The sequence below is a fragment of the Myotis myotis genome, unplaced genomic scaffold (assembly GCF_014108235.1).
Source record: "Myotis myotis isolate mMyoMyo1 unplaced genomic scaffold, mMyoMyo1.p scaffold_m19_p_2, whole genome shotgun sequence".
NCBI lineage: Eukaryota > Metazoa > Chordata > Mammalia > Chiroptera > Vespertilionidae > Myotis > Myotis myotis.
In genome coordinates, this window is record NW_023416324.1 from 150,800,376 (window position 1) to 150,824,354 (window position 23,979).

Sequence of the window (23,979 nt, forward strand, 5' to 3'; positions counted from 1 at the left end):
TGCCAAATGTTCGTTCTTTATGTATCCAAGATTACAAACTGTCTGTAACAAGAACTCACACAGAGCCCTTTGTAAAATCTGCAAAGAAGCTCAAAGATATAAATATGAAAAAATTCCTGTGTGACTTCACTCAGAGATTTGGAAGAGACACCTCCCTCTGGGCTTCATGCAATAAACGACTCGTAATTAATTGGCTTATTAAGGCGTCTTGTATCTCATTCGCTGACTTACAACACAACAAGTAAAGATCAGGAAAGATTTACTTTGAGGCTATTAGGTCAGGAAATTGCTTCGAGCCATTGCTATCTCAACACAGAACAATCGATGCATAGCTTTTAGCCCTGCTACAACTCAAGGTTCATCAGCCTTCTGAGTTCCTTCATGCACTCTTATGATAGCATTGACAATGGATGGCTTCTCGCTGCACGTTAAAGTCACAGGGGCTGGGAAAGAGAGGGGTATAGATACCTAGGCCTCACCTTCAGAGATTCTGATTTAATTGCTCTTGGGTAGGGCTCAGGCTCTGTACTTTTAAGGACTCCCTCGCTGATTCTAAAGTACAATAAGGTAAGAACCCCAGACCAACGCAGAGCTTAGTTTTTTTGTTTGTTCAATTCTTTCTGATTTTGCCTTCTTAAAAGCAGAGTCTGCTTCAGTGATTTAAGAAATATTGATTGCAGTCATAACTAAAAGGACACTATTATACAAATGCAGGATGTATTTTTTCCTGTCCAATATGGGTTTCCATAGAGAGAGTTGATGCTCTATAGAATGATAAAGATTTTTGTCTTGTTCATACACTTTCCATTCTGTAGTTACCCTTCCTGAGCTGAACCTCTTTAGACAACAGTCCATTCTCCAAATTTACCTGCTCAAATCTTCCCTATGTCTTTGTATGTTCTTTGTAAGTTGGCCACCTGTTAAATGGGAAGCCAATGTGTTCACAGAAATTTTAACTCTGGTTTCACTAATACAATTCCTTACTCCCAAAGCAATTCCAAAATATTATTAATAATTTTGCCTAAAGGAACCACTTTGATAATAGGAAATTCAGGTCCTGTGACAGGGCCAAAGGATATACTTTGGTGATCTAAACCCTCAATCTTTATTACAAGGCCAATAATGTGTCTGCTTAAGAATACAATAATTTGCCCTAAGTGGTTTGGCTCAGTGGATAGAGCGTCAGCCTGCAGACTCAAGGGTCCCAGGTTTAATTCCGGTCAAGGGCATGTACCTTGGTTGCGGGCACAACCCCAGCAGGGAGTGTGCAGGAGGCAGCTGATCGATGTTTCTAACTCTATCCCTCTCCCTTCCTCTCTGTAAAAAAATCAATAAAATATATATATTTTTAAATCTTTTAAAAAAAGAATACAATAATTTAACTGAATCTTCGAACATGATCCGCATTGTCATAGTCTAATACTACAGGCAACCATATTTTTACAACCCCTTTCAAAGGCACAAATGATGGTATACAACTCATATCTTCCCCTTCAATGAGTGAATGAATAAAAAGTAACATACATATCTGAAAAAAAAAATGTGCATTTTGAAAACAAATTTTGTTTTAGTGATTGATACAGAAAAACTGGCACAGTCTTTTTAATTTGGAGAATTCTATATCGTTAGTAATAAGGGGAATTCAACATCTTTAATTTTTGAAAAAGAGGCACCAGAAAAATCAAGATTATAATTTTAATAGAAAGATTAGTCTACAAGGTAAATGCATCTAAGTAGTTTTCAATTTTTAAAGAATATGAACAATTTTAGCATCACTATTTTAAAATAAACAGTTTGTTGTTGTTAGTCAGTTACATACCCTGGGAGATGGCACTTTGGCTTTCATGCTTTCTCTTAAATCAAAAACAGAAAAAATGGTGAACACGAAGATATTGCCATCTGCTCCAGTAGTCACCAAAAACTGGTCATCAAAGCTAGCAGAAATGCCTGTAATACGTCCGTAAGTATTGTCATGCACAGTGAAGTGCCAGTAGCTTTCCAGAGTGGTCAGTGAAGAGTCATTCGGGCTTAGGATATAGATTCGAATTGCTCCATTTTGCAGTCCACAAAACATAAAATCTTGGTTAATACTATGAAACAAAAAGAAAGCAAATTGTTCTTCATATTAATCTGAAAATGTTTAATTTCAAATTAATTGTCAAAATTCTAAATGTTTAGTAACAAAGGCATTATGGACTAAATTATGTCCCCCTCGAAATTCACATGTTGAAGCCCTCACAAACCATGGAAGCCCAAGCAAACCAATACAAAAGGGTAGAGGGAAAAAAAGCCTATTTAAAAGTTGGAGCTATTACATTTGGTCTCCAAAAGGATGACTGGCATATATGATTAATTCGTAATTATTAAATGAGTAATAATTCAATTTATGATTTCTCCAGAATTATTACCCTGACCATGCAGTAGCATCCTCCTAACTAATAGAGAGTAAATCCACACAATTCATTTGTGTGATAAACAGAATTTTTGACAAGATATTTGATAGAGTGAATTAAATACAGTTTTAAGATCAGCTTTGATTCTATTTATTCATTTGATTTATTTAACATTGTTTGAGTACCCCTCTATTTAGACAGATCTTTGAAAACTAACAATATTCACAATGAACAAAAACACGGACACCAGTGGGTTATTGTTTGTTTGTATGTTTGTTTTAAGATTTCTGAAATTCTGTTCACCTGAAAGTGATGGTTTGGATGGGATTATCTTCTGTAGCCTCAAGAAAACGGAAATCGAAAGGTTCATCTTTCTGTTGTGTGATATCACTGCTTTTGTCATATGGGGGGAACTCACAATGATATAGAAAACCAGAATCATAGCCACCCTAGAAAAGGGATAAATAACATAGAAAGTGGTACTTCAATAAAAGACACATATGACCGTGTGAGAAGTATTTTATGATTTCAAATTTTAAAGCATAAAATAGATGTCTTATTTTCCTTAATATATTTTTATTTATTTCAGAGAGGTGGGAGAGAGAAAGAGAGAGAGAAACATCAACGATGAGAGAGAATCATTGATTGGTTGCCTCTTGCACACCTCCCATTGGGGATCGAGCCTGCAACCCAGGCATGTGCCCTGACCAGGAATCAAACCATAACCTCCTGGTTCATAGGTCAATGTTCAATCACTGAGCCTCACCAGCTGGGAAAAATAGATGTCTTAAAACATCTACTTTATGTGGTTTTTATGATTATAGATAGGTTTTATAAAGCATCTCCATTATCCATTTATATGCACCTATCCTATATAATAAAGAGATAGTATGTAAATTAACCCTCATGCCCTCACAAGATGGCTGCCTATGACCAGGCTGTCAGGGGGGTTAGTGAGGGATGACCAAATGACTGAACAAGCAGGCTGCATGGGGCAACCAGGCCGGCAGGGGGTGAGGAGGTCAGTAAGGGGTGACCAAGCCAGTGGGGGCGGGGAGCAGTTAGGAGCAACCAGGCCAGCAGGGAGGGGGCAGTTGAGGGCATTCTGACCAGCAGCTGGGGCAGTTCGGGGTGACCAGGCTGGCAGGGGGTCAGATAGGGGCTATCAGGCCGGTACGCAGAAGCAGTGAGGGGCTATCAGGCTGGCGGGGGGGGGGGGTGGGGGCAGTTAGGTGTGACTGGGCAGGTAGGCAGGTGAGCGATTAGGAGCCAGCGGTCCAGGATTGTGAGAGTGGTCCTTAGGATCGGACCTAAACCGGCAGTCGGACATCTCCCAAGGGGTCCCGGATTGGAGAGGGTGCAGGCTGGGCTGAGGGGACCCCCCCCCCCCGCACAAATTTCGTGCACTGGGCCTCTAGTGCAATTATAATATGCCTTATGATGATTTGTTTCCACTTAAAAGTCAATAGAAGAGTGTTCTCACTTCTGACTACCTACTGAATTCCATTTTACTTCAAGTATTATCCTGAATAAGCAATATTTAATATCAATTACCAAAATCCCAGAGAATTTGCTGCTCACACACTAAAGAAAATACCAAAGGCTATTTTTCAGGTAGAAGATTTAATCACAAAGATATAGAAAGAAATGAATGGCAAGAAAAAGAATAAACCAAAGTGATACTAAGAAAATAAAACAATAATAAAATGCCTTTTGGAGACAATGAGGGAAGATCAATGGAATTAAGTATTCTAATATCTTCTTTCTCTAGGACTAGTAAAAGAATAGATTCATATCAAATTATATTAGGTTAAGGATGCATATTATGATCTTTAGGATCACCTCCAAAAGAATAGTAAAAGAATATATAACTCATAACCTAATAGAGGAAAAAAATGGGGAAAGTGCTTTAATCATCCAATAGAAGGTGAAAAGGGAACATAGAATTAGTGTGATAAATAGAAATAGTAAGATGGTGGAGTTAATCTAACATACATTAGTTTATCACCTTAAATATAATTAGACATAGTACTCTATTAAAATAAAGACAAAAATCAACCTACAGAATTTTTTAAAAAAGAAGAAGCTTAACTATATGCTGCTTACAAGAGACATACTTTGAATATAAGAGTATCCAATGGAAAGGAAAAAATCATTAACAACTCTGAGTTGTGTTTTAGTAAGTGGATGGGTTCTAATCTCATTTATTGAGCTAGAAATGGAGCAAGTTTACATGTGGTTTAAAAGTTATATTTTAAACATGTTAATTTTGAGGTGCCAAGGAGAGATATCACATTAGATAGATACATAAATTTGAATATGAGAGGAGAGATTAATAATGGAGATGAAAATTTAAGAATCATTGGCATATAATTGATATTTAAAGCCACAGGACCAGATAAAGTCACCTAGCAAGAAAGAGGGGGCACAAGACCACATCCTAGAGTAGTTCAAATTCCAAACGTTGTTCAGCAAATAAGAAGCCAGTAGAAGAGGCTAAAAAGAAGTGGCCAATAGGATGTGGTATCTTTGAAGCCAGGAAAAGAAAGTTTTTAAAAAGCATGGGATAAACCCCTCCCATTGATGTGCCAACAGCAATCAAGGCTCAACTACAACAGGAAGATAAACACAGCTCACATGGGGAGCACATCTGATGTACCCAGTTCAGATGACCCGGGAGACTGTACCACTGGGCCCCATAGGAAACCTACTACATACGGCCACTCTATCAAGCCTGGAAGGTGTAGCAGCTCTACCTAATACATAGAAACAAACACAGGGAGGCAGCCAAAATTAAGAGACAAAGAAACATGTCCTAAGTGAAAGAACAGAACAAACTCCAGAAAAATGCAGCCTAACAAAATAAAATGGAAGCAAGCAATTTACCAGATGCAGAGTTCAAAACACTGGTTATAAGGATGCTCAATGAACTTAGGAGAAGAATTGGTGAATTTAGTGAGAATTTCAACAAAGAGATAGGAAACATAAAAAATGGAGAGAGAAAACATAAAAAAGAACCAGTCAAAAATGAAAAATGCAGTAACTAAAATGAAAAATACATGATAGGAAATCAACAGCACAGTAGATAAAGCAGAAAATCTAATCAGAGATTTGAAAGATAAGGAAGCAGAAAACACTCCCACCCCTAAAAATTTTTTAAAGTGAGGACAGTTTAAGAAATCTCTGGGACAACTTCAAGCATACCAACATTCATATCATGGGGTTGCCAAAAAGGAGAGAAAGAACACAGAATTGAAAACTTATTTGAAAAAATCATGACAGGAAATTTTCCTAATCTGAAGTAAACAGACATGCAAGTCCAGAAAGCACAGAGAATTCAAAATAAAATGAACCCAAAGAGACCAAGACACGTCATAATTAAAATGCCAAAGGTTAAAGACAAAGAGAGAATCTCAAAAGCAGCAAGAGGAAAACAGTTAAGTTACCTAGAAGGACACTCCCATAAGACTGTCAGCTGATTTCTCAACAGAAACTTTGCAGGCCAGGAGGGGTTGGCAAGAAATATTCAAAGTGATAAACAGCAAGAACCAACACCAAGATTACCCTACCCAGCAAAGCTATCATCTAGAATTAAAGGACAGACAAAGAACTTCTCAAACAAGAAAAAGCCAAGGACTTCATCATCACCAAGCCAGTATTACATGAAATGTTCAAGGGTCTTCTAGAAGAAGAAGAGAAAGATCAACAATGATGCGGGAATTTTGAACTGGAACGTGTGGTGTTCCCTGGGCAGGATGGCTTTTCCCGGACTCTTTGTCCGTTGGAGTCTAAGAATGAAACCACGGACAGAAGATGGTATAGTGATGGTGGAAATTTATTGAAGAACAAGTACAGACTCCCACATGGGGATGGGAAAGAATCTCACAGCACAGACTCCCATGTGGGGAGGGGGAAAGGGTGCCACTGAGTCCCTTTTCCCTACAGTTTATAAAAGCTGAAGATCTTTGTGCCTTCAGATCCCCGCTGATTGGTCACTATTCCCTTCTGATTTGGTCACTATAGCAACTCCTGAGCTCAAAGGTCAAACCTCACATGGGACACATGAGGCTCTCCTCTCTCATTGTTCTCCTATTCCCTCTGGGCTTTCTTCCTCCTTCTCTTTATTCTGTAAATGTGTACCTTTTGCTACTCCCAGCTCCCTTATGAAAATATAACTTCTGCTGCTCCCAGCTCCCTTGTCTTATGGAAATGTACCCTTTTGCAACTCTGTAGCCCTGTGTTTTTTCCATGGACCCCTTAATTTTTAAAATTTCCTAAACCTGCCTATTTCACCCCCCAAAATTCCTATTTTACCCAAAAAAACTCCTTTCAACAATATAAATAAAATGGCAATAAATACATATCCATCAAAAATTACTTTAAATACAAATGGGTTAAATGCTCCAATCAAAAGACATACAGTGGTTGAGTGGATAACAAAACAAGACCCTTACATATGCTATCCATAAGAGACTCACTTTAGAAAGACACACACAGACTAAAAGGAAAGGGATGGAAAAAGATATTTCATGGAAATGGAAACAACAAAAAACTGGGATAGTTATAGTTATAACAGATGAAACAGACTTTAAAACAAAGACTATATCAAAAGGCAACGAAGGACCCAGCAATTCCACTATTGGTATTTACCTGAAGAAATTCAAAACACTAAATTGAAAAAAACATATGCATCCCCATACTCGTAGCATTATTTACAATAGCCAAGATATGGAAACAACCTAAGCGTCCATCCGTAAATGAATGAATAAGGAAGAAGTGATACATACAATGAAATACGATTCAGCCAAAAAGAAGAATGAAATCATGCCATTTACAACACCATGTAGGAACCTAGAAAGTACTCTGCTGAGATTTAACAAGGTGATCACTTCATAAGTTATATAAATGTCTAACCAGTGTTATACACCTGAAACTAATATAATATTGTAAACCAAATCTAATTGAAAAATAAAAAATTATTTTAAAAAAAGAAGGATGGAGGCTCAGCTCAATCAAATATTTCTGAAAGGTCAAATGGGTAGAGAAGTAACCATTGAGCTAGGCAATATGGAAATCTTTGAAGTGAAGTGGTGGAGATAGAAACTCAACTAGAATTGGTTAAAGAGCAAATAGGCAGTGAAAAATTGAAGCCAGCAATTACAGATGACTATTTCAAGAAAGTTTCATATAAAGCAGCAGTGGAGGGGAAGGAAAGAGAGATTAAGGGGAAAAATTTAAGATAAGTACTAGAGCATGTTTATGTGCTGATAAGAACTGAGTTACTAGAAAGAAGTTGATGATACAGAGGACCAGGTGGCTTACTTCAGATGCAACATCTTTGAGAAAAGGAGAGGGGATGGGATCAAGAGACATCTAGACCAGTGTACCTGAGAAGGTCCAGGGGACCATTCAAGATTTGTAAAAATAGGTGAAGCAGACAAAACTTGTAAAGATCCCTGTATAGCAAAAGTATACTGGATAGCACTACCATTATTTTCAAAATGCTAATTATTTTCAAAATGTATAAACAACAGACTCAGCAGGAAAACACCTTATACCTTTGCCCTCTTCTATCTCTGATTCTTTTCCCCTTGACCTCTTAGAATATGGATGATTATCATAGGTGATAACAAGTAGACATATAAGAGATATATAAAGATGATATAAAAACAATGGTAACTCACACTCATTCTTCAAACTCCACATCTTTAATAGTAATTAGTAAATGAAGTCATACCATAAGAGTGAAAAAGTAAATATGTACTGAATATAATGACTATCAAATATGTTGGTTTAGGGTTGACATAACAACTATTTATTATATTACTAGAGGCCAGGTGCACAAACATTTGTGCACTCAGGGGGTCCCTCAGCCCAGCCTGTGCCCTCTCGCAGTCTGGGACCTACAGGGGATGTCCACTTGCTGGCTTAGGCCTGCTCCACAGGGAATCGGGCCTAAGCTGGCAGTCAGACATCCCTCTGGCAGCCTGGGAGCCCTCGGGGGATGTCCACTTGCCAACGGGGAGCAGGCCTAAGCTGCAGTCGGACATCCTTAGCGCTGCTGAGGAGGTGGGAGAGGCAGCCGTCAGCCTGGCTTGTGGCTGAGCAGAGCTCCCCCTGTGGGAGTGCACTGACCACCAGGGGGCAGCTCCTGCATTGAGCATCTGCCCCCTAGTGGTCAGTGTGTCATAGTGACCAGTCATTCCCAGTCATTCTGCTGTTAGGGTCAATTAGCATATTACCCTTTTATTATATAGGATAGAGGCCTGGTGCATGGGTGGGGGCCAGCTGGTTTGCTGTGAAGGGTGTCCTGGATCAGGGTGAGGGTCCCAATGGGGTGCCTGACCAGCCTGGGTGAGGGTCTGAGGGCCGTTCTCAGGCTGGCCACACCCTCTTCAGGGTGGGGGTCCCCATTTGGGTGCCTGGCCAGCCTGGGTGAGGGGCTGATGGCTGTTTGCAGGTTGGCCAAGCCCCCCAGTGGGGACCCTCACCGCTTGGGGGTGTGGCCAGCCTGGGTGAGGAGCTGAGGGCCGTTTTCAGGCTGCCCACAGCCCCTTCAGGGTGGGGGTCCCTGCTGGGGTGCTGATGGCCGTTTTCAGGCTGGCCACTGCCAAGGGCTGGAAGTAGGTATGTGGGATTAATTTATCTTCTATAATTGAAACTTTGTAGCCTTGAACAGAGCTCAGGGCCAGCAGAGCAGGCGGGAATATTGGCTTCCTCCATTGCTGGGGGCAACCCAAGCCCCCTGCTCGCTCCAGCTCCATGGCCAACGCCTTCTTAGTTGGGTTAATTTGCATATTTGCTCCTGATTGGGGGGTGGCTGTGGCTTGTGGGCATGGCTTGTGGGTGTAGCAGGGGTATGGTCAATTTGCATGTTTCTCTTTTATTAGATTTGATTACTCACCAAAGAAACCCAGAATTTCCCTGGTCCAGAGTAAAACCCACAGAGGATGCGACTGGGGGTTGATGGAATAAAGATTTCGGGTAATGGCTCCTCCTCCTCCTCCTCCTCCTCCACCGCTGCCTCCTCCTCTTCCTCCTCCTCCTTCTCTTCTTTCTTATCCTCCACCTCCTCTTCTTCCACCTCTGCTAGCCGTGTCCTCCTTTCTTCCTTTTCCTTCTCTTTCAACTCCTTTTGTTTCCTTCTCTTTTCAATTTCTATTAATCTCTTTTGCAAAAGAGACATTAAGGAGATGTAAAAACCATTACAATCATTCATTCATTTGCACTATTGGGGAAGACCAAAAAAATAGAAGGAAGACGTCCTAGAGCAGTGGTTTTCAACCTTCCTAATGCCACAACCCTTTAATACAATTCCTCTTGTTGTGGTGACCCCCAATTTCATTGTTACAAATTGAACATAATTAAAGCATAGTTATTAATCACAAAAACAATCTGTAATTATATATGTGCTTTCCGATGGTCTTAGGCGACCCCTGTGAAAGGGTCGTTCGACCCCCAAAAGGGTCACAACTCACATGTTGAGAACCGCTGTCCTAGAGAAACTCAATAGATATCAATTTGGGGATATATTTTTATCACTAAATTTTTCAAATCTTTGGAATAACTTTATTTCTATATTAGCCCCCACCCCCACAACTGATCCTGGCTTTATAGGCATTATTTCATTGGGGTTTTTTTCCCCTAATAAACAGCTAAATATAGTTTCTCTCAGAGTCTAACCCTGTCAGACCAACAATTAGATGGACTTGAGATAGTATAGTTAAGAAGCTAGGAAAATTTCTTAGCAAGTGGAATAGGGAAACTGAGACAGATAGTTAAACAGCAGTTTGTAGCCCTCTAGTAAATCCTTTCTTCCTTAACCAGGGACACTTATGAGTAAATGGTTTTCACTTCTCCCCAACAAGAGGGTAAATAGCTTAAATCACCCTACTTAAGGAGATAGATAGCAGAAATCCAATTAGTCCTATTTGCCAACCACACCCAAGGACATATGAAGTTAAGGGAATAAATCTCATTTTGGCACATCAGCATAAAACAAATGAATATTCTATTGAGATCCTCCCTTAGGTCCTCTCCTAAACACCCAGCCTTCATAAAAGCCCTTAATGCTAAGGTCCTAGTGAGCTCTCTTTCCCAGGAACATGCCCAATGGGCAGCAACAAGCCAGGGCAAACCCCTGAACCTGTCCCCAAGACCCCCCCTTTTCCAGCTTCTTAGTGAGCCAAAGCAGACCAGCCTAGGCTCATTTCCTCAACCCTTTCTTGTTTCACTGTCCCCAACAATAATAAACATCCTCCAGAATTCACTTGGACTTGTGTTGTGAAATTTTTCCTACATGAAGTTAGAACCCACAGACTATCGGAGGCTCTAGGCCACGCATGTCAAACTCAAAGGCTAACATGGGCCAAATAAACAAGGTTTAAGTGTATCTGGGCCGCAAAAAATTTCATAGAAACATAGGTTTATTTCTATAGAGACACGCTGAATACAGAGGGCTTTAATCAATGAGTAATCATTAACTTAAAATAATAGAACATTTTAATAAAAATTAATATTTTTTCTTCAACATTAACTTACCAGACACTGAATAACTGCACAAATTAATAAGTGTAATGTAAATAAACCTGCTGGGGTCTTATCTGCAGCTGCAAGAGTTCAAGAATCTGGAGAAGGGCTGCAACGTAAATTAAATAAACTAGACATGGAATATAAATTTGGGAGGTATGGGGGAGCCAGGGGAGGTTCCACTTCCTAGTGAAGTGGGCCTTCTGAATCTCCGGACCCACGGCTTTTTATTTGCTGGCCAGGCCCTTTAGGAATGCAAACAGGTAAAGTTTGGTAAACAGGAAAAGAGTATCAGGTTAGGGGAAATGCCTACAGCTGTTCAGCATCAGGTAATAATATATGCAGATTTTCAGCCCCGCTGAAGCCCCAAGATCCATCAACCTTCTGATGAACTTCTTGCATAATTATGACCTGCTGGAATTTGCTTCCAGCATAAACCTATTTTTCTTGCTCTCCGAAAGTGAAATATTTCCTGTTGCGCACACCAAACAAGTCAGTACAGACTAATGACGTGGCAATCAGCTGCTAAAATATTTGCTGCTAGTACTGGTGGAGAGGAATGGTGCGCCTGTGTGCAAGGCAGGTAACAGAAATGAATACATGATTATAGTAATCAGTCATTAGCAAATGTTTTAGTTTGTTATTAATAATTATGTGTAACAGAATATTGTAAAAATTAAGTTACGAAATTTTTATTAAAATGTTTCTTAGATACCGTTATATTGGCTGAGCTGCAAAAATATTTGTTGTGGACCACATGCCACCCGCGGGCCACGAGTTTGACATGCTTGCTCTAGGCAGACCCACTATTGTCCAGGCCCCTTTTCCAATAACACTGAAATAGTCTATGAGGGAAGTTGTTTCTATTTTTAGTAAACTGTGACTTTGGCCCTCAGCACTATCAACTGATTATTGAAAAAAGCCCCTAAAACTGGCATTCCTAACTCATTTTTTACCTCTTTATTCTGCTTACCTCTCAGAATTATCTCTAATTTAACATGCTCTCATCAATCCCCTCCACAAAAACTCTAATGGATTCCAAATGTCTGGTATTCGCTGGCACCCTGCCCTGGGGGCGAAAGGACCCCCTCCCTCTCTTGGGCTGGTGAGAAGCTGACCTGTCCACACTGACGTCTGGAAACCACCCCACCCCGGTGAAAAATCTCTGCCGGACAAACGGCTCCGGAAAATGACCAAACCGCAGGACAGACCGCAGGTTTCACCTGACCCTGGAAAGCCCCGACTGCCACCAGTTTCGGCCAGCAACAATTGCCTCAGAAAAGTATAAAACCTTGCCCCTGCCCAGGTTGGGCGCGGCTTCTCCGGCTCCCCTCTCTGAGCCGGTGAACCCGCCCGTGTGCTCCCAATAAAGCCTGTTTAATCTGGTCTCTTTTTGGACTCATGGTTTTTCCTCGCGGCGGCGTAAAACCTAAGACCAATAGTCTAAGAAATAAATGGAAACATCTTGGCTAGTATTTAGAGTCCCGGGTATTGGTCACAGATTTGCCACATCCCATCACAAACTGCCTCCCTCTATTTTACCAGTTCATTCTTCATTTCCCCCAAACACCAAAACAAGTCCGCCTTCCCCCAGGATGTTCTCCCAACTTTTATTGCCTTCCTCCTCATTTTCAACCTTTCAAAATTCTTCTCAATTTTTAAGGACTGAATGTCACCTCAAAAGAGTCATTCTTGACCTCCTTTCATGCTTCCATCAGAATCATATATTCTTTTCTCTGCATGCCCCTAAAATTCTTTTCTTTGTGCTGTGATTTTAATATCTATTCACTACTGCCTTCAAATACAGGGTCTATGTCTTATTCCTCTTTGTATTTTCCCAGCACTTAACACAGAATATTTTATATTCTAAGAAACAAAATATTAAAAGATAATGCTTCAAGGATATCTCATACCAGAATCTTAGATTTGACACTTGAGAAATGGAAACATTTTATGCACATGTCTTTGATTTCATAGGTAACTATATTGTCATCCTCCACGTCCGCCTTTATGGTTGGAAATGGAGCTTCAAGGACATAGCCATTCTCACAGAAAATCAATAAAGTACTTTCAGGCTAAAAAAGAAAGATTAAACATGTCATTTACATCAATATGTTCATTGTAGCATCATTTACAATAGTCAAAATATGGAAACAACCTAAATGTCCATCAACTGATGAATTGATAAAGAAGAATTGGTGCATATATACAATGGAATAAGAGTCAGCCATAAAAAAGAATGAAATCTTGCCATCTGCAATAACATTGGTGAAACTAGAGGGTATTGTGCTGAGTAAAATAAGTCAGACAGCCCGGCTAGTGTTGCTCAGTGATTGAACATTGAACTATGAACCAAGAGGTCATGGTTTGATTCCTGGTCAGGGCACTTGCCTGGGTTTCAGGCTCAATCCCCAGTAGGGGGAGTGCAGGAGGTAGCCGATCAATGATTCTCTCTCATCATTGATGTTTCTATCTCCCTCTCGCTTCCTCTCTAAAATCAATAAAAATATTTTTTAAAGAAATAAGTCAGACAGAGGAAGATAAATGCCATGATTTTATTTACTAGTATATGTGGAATCTAAAAAATAAACAAGCAGAACAGAAGCAGACTCATAGATACAAAGAACATTTTAAGGGTTGCCAGAGGGGAGAGAGAATTGGGGTGAGAGGATTAAGAAGTACAAATTGGTGTTATAGAATAGTCATAGGGATATAAAGTATAGCATAGGGATTATTATAATCAATAATATTGTAATAACTATGTATGGTGTCAGATGGATACTAGATTTATCAGGGTGATCATTTAATGAGTTTTATAAATGTCTAATCAATGTGTTGTATACCTGAAACTAATATAATATTGTATGTCAATTGTAATTAAAAAAATAAATAAATGCATTTAAAAAAAACAATGAGCATTGTTAATTTTAAGATACTTTTCTTGCTATTACTACTATATTTTTCTATCCTTTTCTTTAGAAAATCTTAAAACAGATTATAGATGTTAACCCAGTAATCCTGACATCATTTCTATGCAGATCACCAGTATTATTATTATTATTATCCTGGAACCTAGTACAGCACCCAGTTTAGAAATTTAATCACTATTTAGATGGCTGAATTATCCTTTGAGCAAACTTAGGGAAATTATAGGCATTACACAAGATTAGTACTCAATACTAAATCACTAGTTGTTGTCAAGAAAGAGAGAATGGAAGATTAGAAGTGAAAATGGACGTGGGATTGGAGCAGAAGAGAAGTAAAGACCTTAGGAAAGAACTTGGTGAACATCAGAATGACTGACAGACCCAAGTCAACATATCCTATTAATAAAAGCCCAATATGCTAAGTGTCAACTAGTCAACCATTCAACCAGTCGCTATGACACGCACTGACCACCAGGGGGGCAGACACTCTGACTGGTAGGTTAGCTTGCTGCTGGGGTCCAGCCAATAGGGACTGGGTGAGATGGGCTGGGCATGCACTGGAGCCCTCCTGTAACCGCTCCCCGGCCCTGATCGTGGGGTCCCTTGGCTTGGCCTGTGCCCTCTCACAATCTGGGACCCCTCAGGGGATGTCGGAAAGCCAATTTCATCTCGATCCCCACAGGCCAGGCTGAGGGACCCCACTAGTACATGAATCCATGCACCAGGCCTCTAGTTCTGACATATTGTGTTATCAAGATAAGGCACCACTGTTGAAGCAAAGCTGGATATAAATAATCCAATGTTTTCAGAGGGGACTGTGGCCAACTAATTAGAGTGTGGAAGGAAGAGGGGTAGTGGGGAGAACGTGAAGCTCCTGAGGATATACTAGCCAAGCTGAGCAGCATCCTGGTCCCTCAATGCAGAAGCCAGGAATTGGGCTAATAATTGCGCCTGCTATTCTCTATCTATCAGGTCACTTCATTGTGTAGTAATTAAGATTTAAGCATGAAGACCAATAATAACTACTTACATGAGAGACCGGAGACCATGCTAACTGGATAACAGGTCCAGGAGTATTAATATAACCAATTGGTTTATAATCCTTTTCCACTTCAAAGAAGAACACAGTTTTATCTTTACTCTAAGAAAAATAAGAAATATCAGCCAAATATATATTATTATAAAATCAATTCCATAGAACACAAAGCAGCATTTATTAGCTATCATATATTTACTGTATACTTATTCCTACATGCACACTTATAACTACAATGATCATGTATTCCCAGATTGTTCTGGAAAAATTCTTATTGCAAATGTTTACTTCATTTTCCCCATAAAACACTTGATAAACCATATATTCCAGTATTTGGTTCTGAAAAAACAATGACCATATACCTGTACATAAGATTAATTCAGAAAAAAATGTTCCCCAATGCCAATGCTCACCCATTAATGCACAAAGAATTTACATAGTCATTCTCTTCATTCTTTTCTTCTGTTATGGGAATATACCTATGCTATGAAATATTGATATAGATAAAACATCTTGCATGACTCCCAGCTGAAATTTTCTATTACTTTAAAATAAACATTAGAACTCAAATTGTAAGAATATTTTAAAATGTCATGCACAGACCATGCTGAAAGAATATGAATACAAAGAAAGCAAAATATGGGTATGTTCTTAGAAATGAGCATCACCAAATAAGGCATCATTAAGTAGGAAGATTAATAAGGCAAGGTTAACCATCAAACATCAATAGAAAACAAAGAAAATCTACCACTCACCCCTGTGGCTAGAATTTCTCCATCACGTTCAAAAGCTAAAGCAGTAACCTGAGCAGTATGGGGTTTGAAAACATGTTTCAAATGAAGATCTGCATCTGAATATTTCTTCCGGCCTGCAAAAACTGTGAGCTCTTTTGGATCATAAAGTTCAAGAACTCGAACAACCCCATCTTCAAATCCTATAATAATCTGTGCTCCGGCGAAGCTTATCTTAGACAAAAATTAAATGCAAGAAATCTGAAATTAGTTGATTAGGGAAGTTATACTATGTTACATCTGTATTTTATTTATTAGTAGACTTAAATCATTTAACAACGGCTGCCCATTGGTAATTCCTTCTTCCACTTTCTGGTAACCTCCATCTATTCTAGGATGTCTATGAGATGGGTAAACAATGGCAGGTCAACCACTCATGAGCAAATGTTGGAGGAGTGTCTGTCAATTACATGTCAGACGCCTACCACCAGCAACTCAAGAATGAGCATACACAGTCTCAGTCCCTGCTTTCACAGAATGTATGATCTAGTGGGGAAGACAGACATTAATTAATAAATCACACAAATGAGTGAGGAATTAAGGACTGAAATAAGTGCTAAAGGAAAGAAACTTATTCCCTGAGAGCATATAACAAAGAAAGCTGACCTAGACTGAGGACTTTCTGAAAGAAGAGATGGTGGAGCTGAGATCAGAAAAAGGCCCAGGAATTAATGAACAGGAAGATGGCAGAAGCACTTCTGGGAGAGGCTGTAGCTTGTGCAAATGTCATGTGTCAGTAAAGAATGGAACTCAAGAAAAAAGTTATAATTTGACTAGAGCAGACTGAGTAAGGGAGCAATGCATCCACAAGAGGCTAGCGAGGGAAATAAGCAGGCACCATGTCACAGTAGGCATAGTCTTCATCCCAAGAGTAGCAGGAAGTCAACAAAAGGTTTTTAGTGGTGGGCTGGGGGTGGGCAGTGACATGATCAGATTTGCTATTTTAGAAATGTCATCCTCACTGCTGTGTGTAAGGTAGATCTGAGATGGCCTGATGGAATGCAGGGCGACCTTTGGGAGTCCTTTGAAAAGATGACTGCCATACTCTAGAAAGGTGATGGTGGTAACGTGGTCTGAGGTGATGTAGTGGAGAAGAGGGACATAGACACATTTTAGTAAGAAGTATAATGGCCCTATTGGTAATGAATGGACATGGGGAATGAGGCAGAGGAAGGTGTCAATGACAACTAAGATATATACTGAGTCAGGAAACACTGGAAGAAGCCAGGTGTGTGTGTGGTTTGTTGCTGCTATTGTTTTGGAGGGAGGATAGCTGGGGGCAAGCAGAAAGTCATTAATTTGGTCAGCAGACCACTGGTTGGCGGTCGCTGCTTTAGAGCACAGTGATCATGCCTGAGGCCAAGCAATTAGGAGAATATTGGGAATAAGAAAACTGTACCCCACTCAACTCCAGTGGAATGTTGTTAATTCAACAAATATTTACTAAATTTCTAAATGTACCAGTAACTGTAGAGGCCCTGGAGGTACAAAGAGTAGGTATGATTGTCACCATGAATAACACAGTCTTGCCCTGGTCAGTGTTCCTCAGTGGTTAGAGTGTTGGCCCATGCACCAAAGGGTCATGGGTTCAATTGCTGGTCAGGGCACATACCTGGGTTGCAGGTTTGACCTCCAGCCAGTCAAGGAGCATGCAGGTCTCTCTCACATCAATGACTCTCTCCCTCTCTCTCTCTCTCTCTCTCTCTCTCTCTCTCTCTCTCTCTCTCTCTCTCTCTCTTTCTCTCTCTCTCTCTTCCTCTCTTTCTAAAAATCAATGGAAAAAAATATCCTCAGGTGAGGATTAACAACAAAAACAACAAACAGCCTATGGAAAGGATATATAATAAAGCAAATCATCTTAGTATGTTGTGCTAAGTGCTGTAACAGAAGTATATACACAATCCTTAACAAATAAACAAAAAAAATGACAGAGGAAGGAACACTTGGCTGTATTTGAAGGTGGGGTCACAAAGGGCTATGCAGAGGAGATGATGTTTGACCTTAGCTGAGTTATCAATAATGATGTGGAGTTTTCCAGAAGGCAAGAGAATATGGAGAAGGGGCATTTAATTCTAGTATAATATCCATATGATCATTACTTGGATGTAAGGCTAAAACAGGAAACATTTTATGGACATCACATAACCATCTCAATAAATGATTCAATTACTTGGGCTGTATTTTAAAGACTTCAGTAAGAGTGTAAAAAGATTAGAATAAAGAGCGAGCCAGGTTTGGTAACCCAAATATTTGTGGTTTCTACTTGTTTTAGCCTAATCATTGTTCTGCCTCTATTCCCTGGCCTAAATTCTCCTTCTGATCTTGATCCCATCATGAAATTCCCCTCCACTCCAGCCATCTCCACATCTACTTTAAACTTGAAATATTTTGTATTTTATTTCAACCCAAAACAGTAAGGATAAAACATTCCCAAAATACTCCCATGACATTTTAAAAACATGGCTGCAAATTCTTTGACATGCCTCCCATAGAGCGATGGGGTTTAAGTCCCTCCCCCTTTAATCTGTGGCTTCCAAGGCTGGGAAGGCCAGCAGCTTCTGCCTTGTCTGTTGGGACACTAGATCTTGGAGTCCCGACCTTCTGTGTAAGAAGTGTGTGACTTCCCTGAGGCCCCCATACTGTGATGAAGCCCAAGCCATAGGAAGGGATATTAGGTAAGCACTCCTGCTGACATCTCGGCTTAGCCCAGCCTTCAACTCAGGTGCCAGACTTGTAATACAGAAGCCTTTAGATAATTCCAGGACCCAGCCATTCAAGTCTTCCCAGCTGAGGTTCCCAAAACCATGAAGCAGCGATAACCCATCCCTGCTGCCACCTGTCTGAATTCCCACTCTAAAGAGTAAGTGAGCAAAACAAAATGATGGTTGCTTTATACCACTACATTTTGTGATAGTTTGTTACACAGCAATAGATAACTAGAAAAACTCCCTGTCTCTTCCTGATTTTCTTCTATAGCTCTTATCATTGTCTGACATATCACAAATTTACTTGTTTATTGTCTGTCTCTGCCCCTTGTCTCCCACTATTACTGTAAGGTACAGCAAGGGCAGGTATTTTTGTCTTTGTTCATTGCTATAGTCCTAGAATCCAGAACAAGGCCCAGCACCTAATAGGCATGCTGGAAATATAAATAGAATGAATGAAATCAGAGCCAGGCAGAGAGAGGATATATACAAAAAGTTCTGTTGTGTAATTACTTTGTAACATGGAACTATTACTAATCTGCAGGTAGAATAAAAATAGATGTTCATTAAAACAGGAACAAAATCACAATAGTAAGGTCATCATATGATATCTATCACATTCTAAGTGAATAAACTAATTTAAAATGATTATTCTTCTCTGAAATCCAGAATCAAAAAATATCTGTATTTCTAAGAAATAGCACTGTATAGTATATTTATTGATAAAATCTAATAGAAGTTCCTTATAATAAACTTACCAGACGAGGTACCCAAGTAAGAGCTGTGCCTCCTTGTTTGAATTTCACTTGAGTCAAAAAATTTTTGCTAGCAAAATCATAGATTCGAACAGAGCCTATAGAAAGATAGTTTTAAAAGAAACAAATGTGTATGTAATCCTTTTTTAAATAACCTTGGCTCACTTCACATGTTGAGAATTTTAACAAGAAATTTCATAAATAACTACATCCACTGATAATCCAATAACCTTTCCTTAGTCAAAAATTTCTATATATGCCCTTGCTGGTGTAGTTCAAGGGTTAGAGCATCAGTCCACTCACCAAAGGATTGAGAGTTTGATTCTGGTTGGAGAGCATGCAGGAGGCAACCAATCAATGTGTCTCTCTCACATCAATGTTTTTCTCTCTCCCCCTCCCTTCCACTCTCTCTAAAAATCAATGGAAAAAATATCTTCGGGTGAGGATCAACAACAACAAAAAAATTTCTATGTATAGTGTTGATTGGCTAACTTATAAACATGTGTAATGCAGAAGACAAGTGGGAGTTCTGGTTTAGGTGGCGGTGTAGGTAAATGCAGTAATTGCATCCTCCTTTAACCACATTAGAATTACAACTAAACTACAGAAGAACCATCATTCTGACCTGCCTAAAACCAAGCTGAACATAAGTCCTACTACTAAGGATATAAGAAGCCACATCAAAACTGGTAGGGGCAGAGACTTAGAATGGGTCCCACACCCAGGTGTGGCAGATAAAAATCGGGACTGATATTTCAGCTGTAGAGGACCCCCTAAAGAAGAAGCAGTCCCAACTCCATCTCAGGCCTCCCAGCCCAGGATTTCAGAGCTAGAAAGAGAAGTCTTCATTAACTTCAGGCTGTAAAAACCAGCTTGGGTTATGGCTCAGTGAGACAGAGTCTCAGGCGTTCCCCTGAAAGGGCCCACACACAGACTGACTTGCTCTGAGTTCCAGTGCCTGGGCACCAGGGATGTACAGGAGGGACTGAGTTATGTAGCCTGGAGGTGAGAATTGTAGGGGCAGCTTTCTCCCAGACAGAAGTGCTGGCAGAGGCCATTGTTTCTTTTCTGAGCCCTGTTCCCACTGAGCCAGCAGGCAAGTGCCATATCTGAGTCTCTGTCAACTTGTCCCCATTTGCCCCAACCTGGCGATTACCTGAAACCCCACCCCACCCAACTTGCATACCCAACCCAAGCCATTTCCAGTGGCTTTTCCATACAAATGACCTGTCTTGGATCATGCTTCAGACTTTTCTAAAATCTCTCAAGCAAGCAACATCTGACCTTTCCCTTGCTATGTACCTCTTGTAAGTGGCTTTAGGCCCAGCACTAGTGATAGCTGGCCTTGGTTCATAGGTTGGTCTCTCCTGGGCACCTCCAAACCCAGCATAAGTAGCAGTCATCTGCAAGTCATTGTGTAGCTCATACCAGGAGGCCCTGGGCAGGGCACAGGTTGACCTTGGCCTGCACCTCCCAGGAGGTCTCAGAGCCAGTGCACCTGGTGGACAGCTTCAGACCACATAAAAGCACAACCCAACCTCCTCCATGAGAACAAACTTAAGGGATGGACTCAGCAGGAACCAGAGTAATGATGAAGTCCTGTTCTGTGTGGCCAGCCCCTGTAGAGCTTATCCTCCATGGTGATCAAAGCCCTAATCTAGTGAATAGACATGCAAGTCCAGGAAGCACAGACAGTCCCAAACAAGATGAACCCAAAGAGGCTCCACACCAAGACACATTATTATTAAAATGCCCAAGATTAAAGACAAAGAGAGAATCTTAAAAGCAGCAAGAGAAAAGCAGTTAATTATCTATAAGGAAGCTCCCATAAGACTGTCAGCTTATTTCTCCACAGAAACTTTTCAGGCCAGAAGGAATTGGCATGAAATATTCAAAGTGATGAAAAGCATGAACCTACAACCAAGATTATAATACCCAGCAAAGTTATCATCTAGAATTAAAAGACAGATAAAGAGCTTCCCAGAAAAAGCTAAAGGAGTATATCACCACCAAACCAGTACTACAAGAAATGTTAAAGAGTTTTCTTTAAGAAGAAGAGGGAAAAAAGATCCAAACATGAATAATAAAATTGCAATAAATACATATCTATCAACAAGTACTTTAAAGGCAAATGGATTAAATGATCCAATCAAAAGACATACGGAGGCTGAATTGATAACAAAACAACACCCTTACATATACTGTTTCTAAGAGACTCACTTCAGAATAAAAGACATACACAGACTGAAAGTAAAGGGATGGAAAAGAATATTTCATAAAAATGGAAGCAGAAATTAAAAAGCTGGGATAGCAACACTTATACCAGACAAAATGGACTTTAAAACAAAGGTTATATAACAAGAGACAAAGAAGGACCCAACAATTTCACTTCTAAGTATTTATCTGAGAATCCCAAACACTAAATTGAAAAGACATATACATCCATATGTTCATTGCAGCATTATTTACAATATCCAACATATGGAAACAACCTAAGTATCCAGCAATAAATGAATGGGTAAAAAAGAAGTGGTGCATATATAAATTGAATATTACTCAGCCATAAAAAACAATGAAATCTTGTCATCTGCAACAACATGGATGGACTGAGAGGCTATTGTGCTGAGTCAGACAGAGAAAGACAAATACCATATGATTTCACTTACATGTGGAATCTAGAAAACAAAATAAATAAATAAATAAATAAATAAATAAATAAATAAATAAATAAATCAGAAACAAACTCATGTATACAGAGAACAAACTGATGGTTACCAGATGGGAGAAGGCTTGGGAGACTGGGTAGAAAAGGTGAAGGAATTAAGAAATACAAATTGGTAGTTACAGAACGGTCACAGGAATGTTAAAGTATAGCATAGGGAATATACTCAACTAGAGGTTTGGTGCATAAATTCATGCACCGGGGGGTCCCTCTGCCTGGCCTGCACCCTCTCACAACTGATAACTGACTAGCAGATCAATTTCCCTTGCACAGTCCACATAGATTCCCCATAAGTCAAGAAGGAAGAAAGGAGATAGAAAGGAAAAGAACAGCACAAATGTAGATAAAACCAAAATGAATAGCACTTTCATGATTGATGTACTGACTGTGTACTCATTTTAATCTCACAGTAACCATGGCTGCTGCATTTTGTGCCCTCTCCCCACCACAAAGACTCATCTCACTATTATTAAGAGGTTCCACTTTTGGAAAAATTCTCAAATGCTTTTAATCAAACACATACAAAAGATTGTACTGAAAACAAAACAAAAAGGACAGCTATATTTTAATTAAAGTTCCTACTTACAGTCCAAGGCAGTTGTGGCCATAAGGTAAGTGAGAGGAGACATAGCCAAGGCTTCCACGGCTCCAGAATGGAAGGAGAAGAGGCATTCTGGATCTTGTGTCTGATCATCAAAAGACAGAAATTGTATTAGGTCTCAAAGATAGCTTAATGTAGAATTAAGGTCAAGTTTAAAGAAATACAAAAAGCACCCTGTAACTACATGTGTGATTTTATCTGAATAGAAATAAGAAAAAGCATTATAGGTTAGAAAAAACGCTGGACTTTGGAATTAGGAGCAATGGAGTACTGGCTGTGCGATTTGCACAAGCCACTTTGAATGCCAGTGTCCATTTCTTCATCAGTAAAATGATGGCAACTGCCTGCCTACTAAATAGGATAGGGGTGAGGACTACACGAGATAATATAAGTGCAAATGGCTCATGTTTATGAAAACTGTAAAGCGCTCTATGTTAGCCATTGTCATTGCCACTTTTCTGGTAACTTTTGCTATGAGATAGACCTTTTAAAATGTACAATAATTAAAGAAGAAAGAGAAAGAAACAATATGAATTCTCAGGAATCAGATATCTTGACCAAGTTTTTGATGGGAACAATGATCAATTATGGAGAGAAAAAAGTATCTTTTAATAAAGAATAACAAAGATTATTATAAAAATTAGAAAAAAATAAGAAAATATGCAACTTACAATATTTGAAAAACTGAGGTCAAGCTTCCATATGGCTCCATTGGAATCCTAAAAAATTAAATACCTAATAAAATTTTGTCTTATCACTTTGAAGTTTTACCAAATTAAAATAATTTTCTTCCTATGATTTAAAGTAAGGACAAACAATAATACTAAAAACATACACACACACACACACACACACACACACACACACACACACACACACTAGAGGCCCAGTGCATGAAATTCATGTGCAGGTACAGTGCCTAGACCTGGCCTGTGATCAGGGCTATCTTCCCCAGGTGCCCACAGCTGGCCCTGCTCCCCGTGGCCACCCACTCCTGGTTCCCTGTTCACTTTCAGGTGAGCGGTGCCTGACGGCCAGGAGAAGGGACCAAGAGGTCGATTGTTCCCACCTGCTCGCTGGCCCCGCCCCCACCAAGGGTGGCCATCAGGTTATTAGAGCCTGCCGGGGGGCGGGAGGGAGGGAAGGGAAGGGAAGGGACCAAGAGGTGGTCAGTATGCCTCATAGTGACTGGTCCAGAGGTCTTTCTGGTCATTCTGCTGTTAGGGTCAATTTGCATATTACCCATTTATTATATAGGATGTTTAAGTGTGCCTAAAATGTAACTAAATCAACTTCTATATATCTTAGAACACAACCACACTGTAAACACAGCAATCCCATTATACTTGTAGTTAGTTTAACATAATACAAATGCTCCTAACAGGTTTTCTGTGTATAAAATATATGTCAATTAAAATACCAAATTCAGGAACTCTTCATTCAGGTATCAGTAGTAGTCTTAATAGTAAAATGGACTTATAATGACAATAAATTATAATACCATTTTAAGTTTATGTCCA

The 23,979-nt window shown here is 39.7% G+C and overlaps 1 protein-coding gene across 1 annotated transcript in view; it reads right to left on the minus strand.

Annotated features, from left to right (window-relative positions):
- CFAP44 (cilia and flagella associated protein 44) overlaps positions 1 to 23,979 on the minus strand; it is a 117,603-nt gene that overhangs the window by 63,732 nt on the left and 29,892 nt on the right. The window contains exons 11-19 of the mRNA XM_036352344.1: positions 23,131 to 23,178; positions 22,445 to 22,544; positions 19,140 to 19,234; positions 15,641 to 15,850; positions 14,880 to 14,990; positions 12,836 to 12,997; positions 9,298 to 9,561; positions 2,697 to 2,842; positions 1,820 to 2,090 (exon numbers count right to left, since the gene is read on the minus strand). Of these exons, the coding sequence (XP_036208237.1) occupies positions 1,820 to 2,090; positions 2,697 to 2,842; positions 9,298 to 9,561; positions 12,836 to 12,997; positions 14,880 to 14,990; positions 15,641 to 15,850; positions 19,140 to 19,234; positions 22,445 to 22,544; positions 23,131 to 23,178 (1,407 nt within the window). The remainder of the gene's footprint in view (positions 1 to 1,819; positions 2,091 to 2,696; positions 2,843 to 9,297; positions 9,562 to 12,835; positions 12,998 to 14,879; positions 14,991 to 15,640; positions 15,851 to 19,139; positions 19,235 to 22,444; positions 22,545 to 23,130; positions 23,179 to 23,979) is intronic.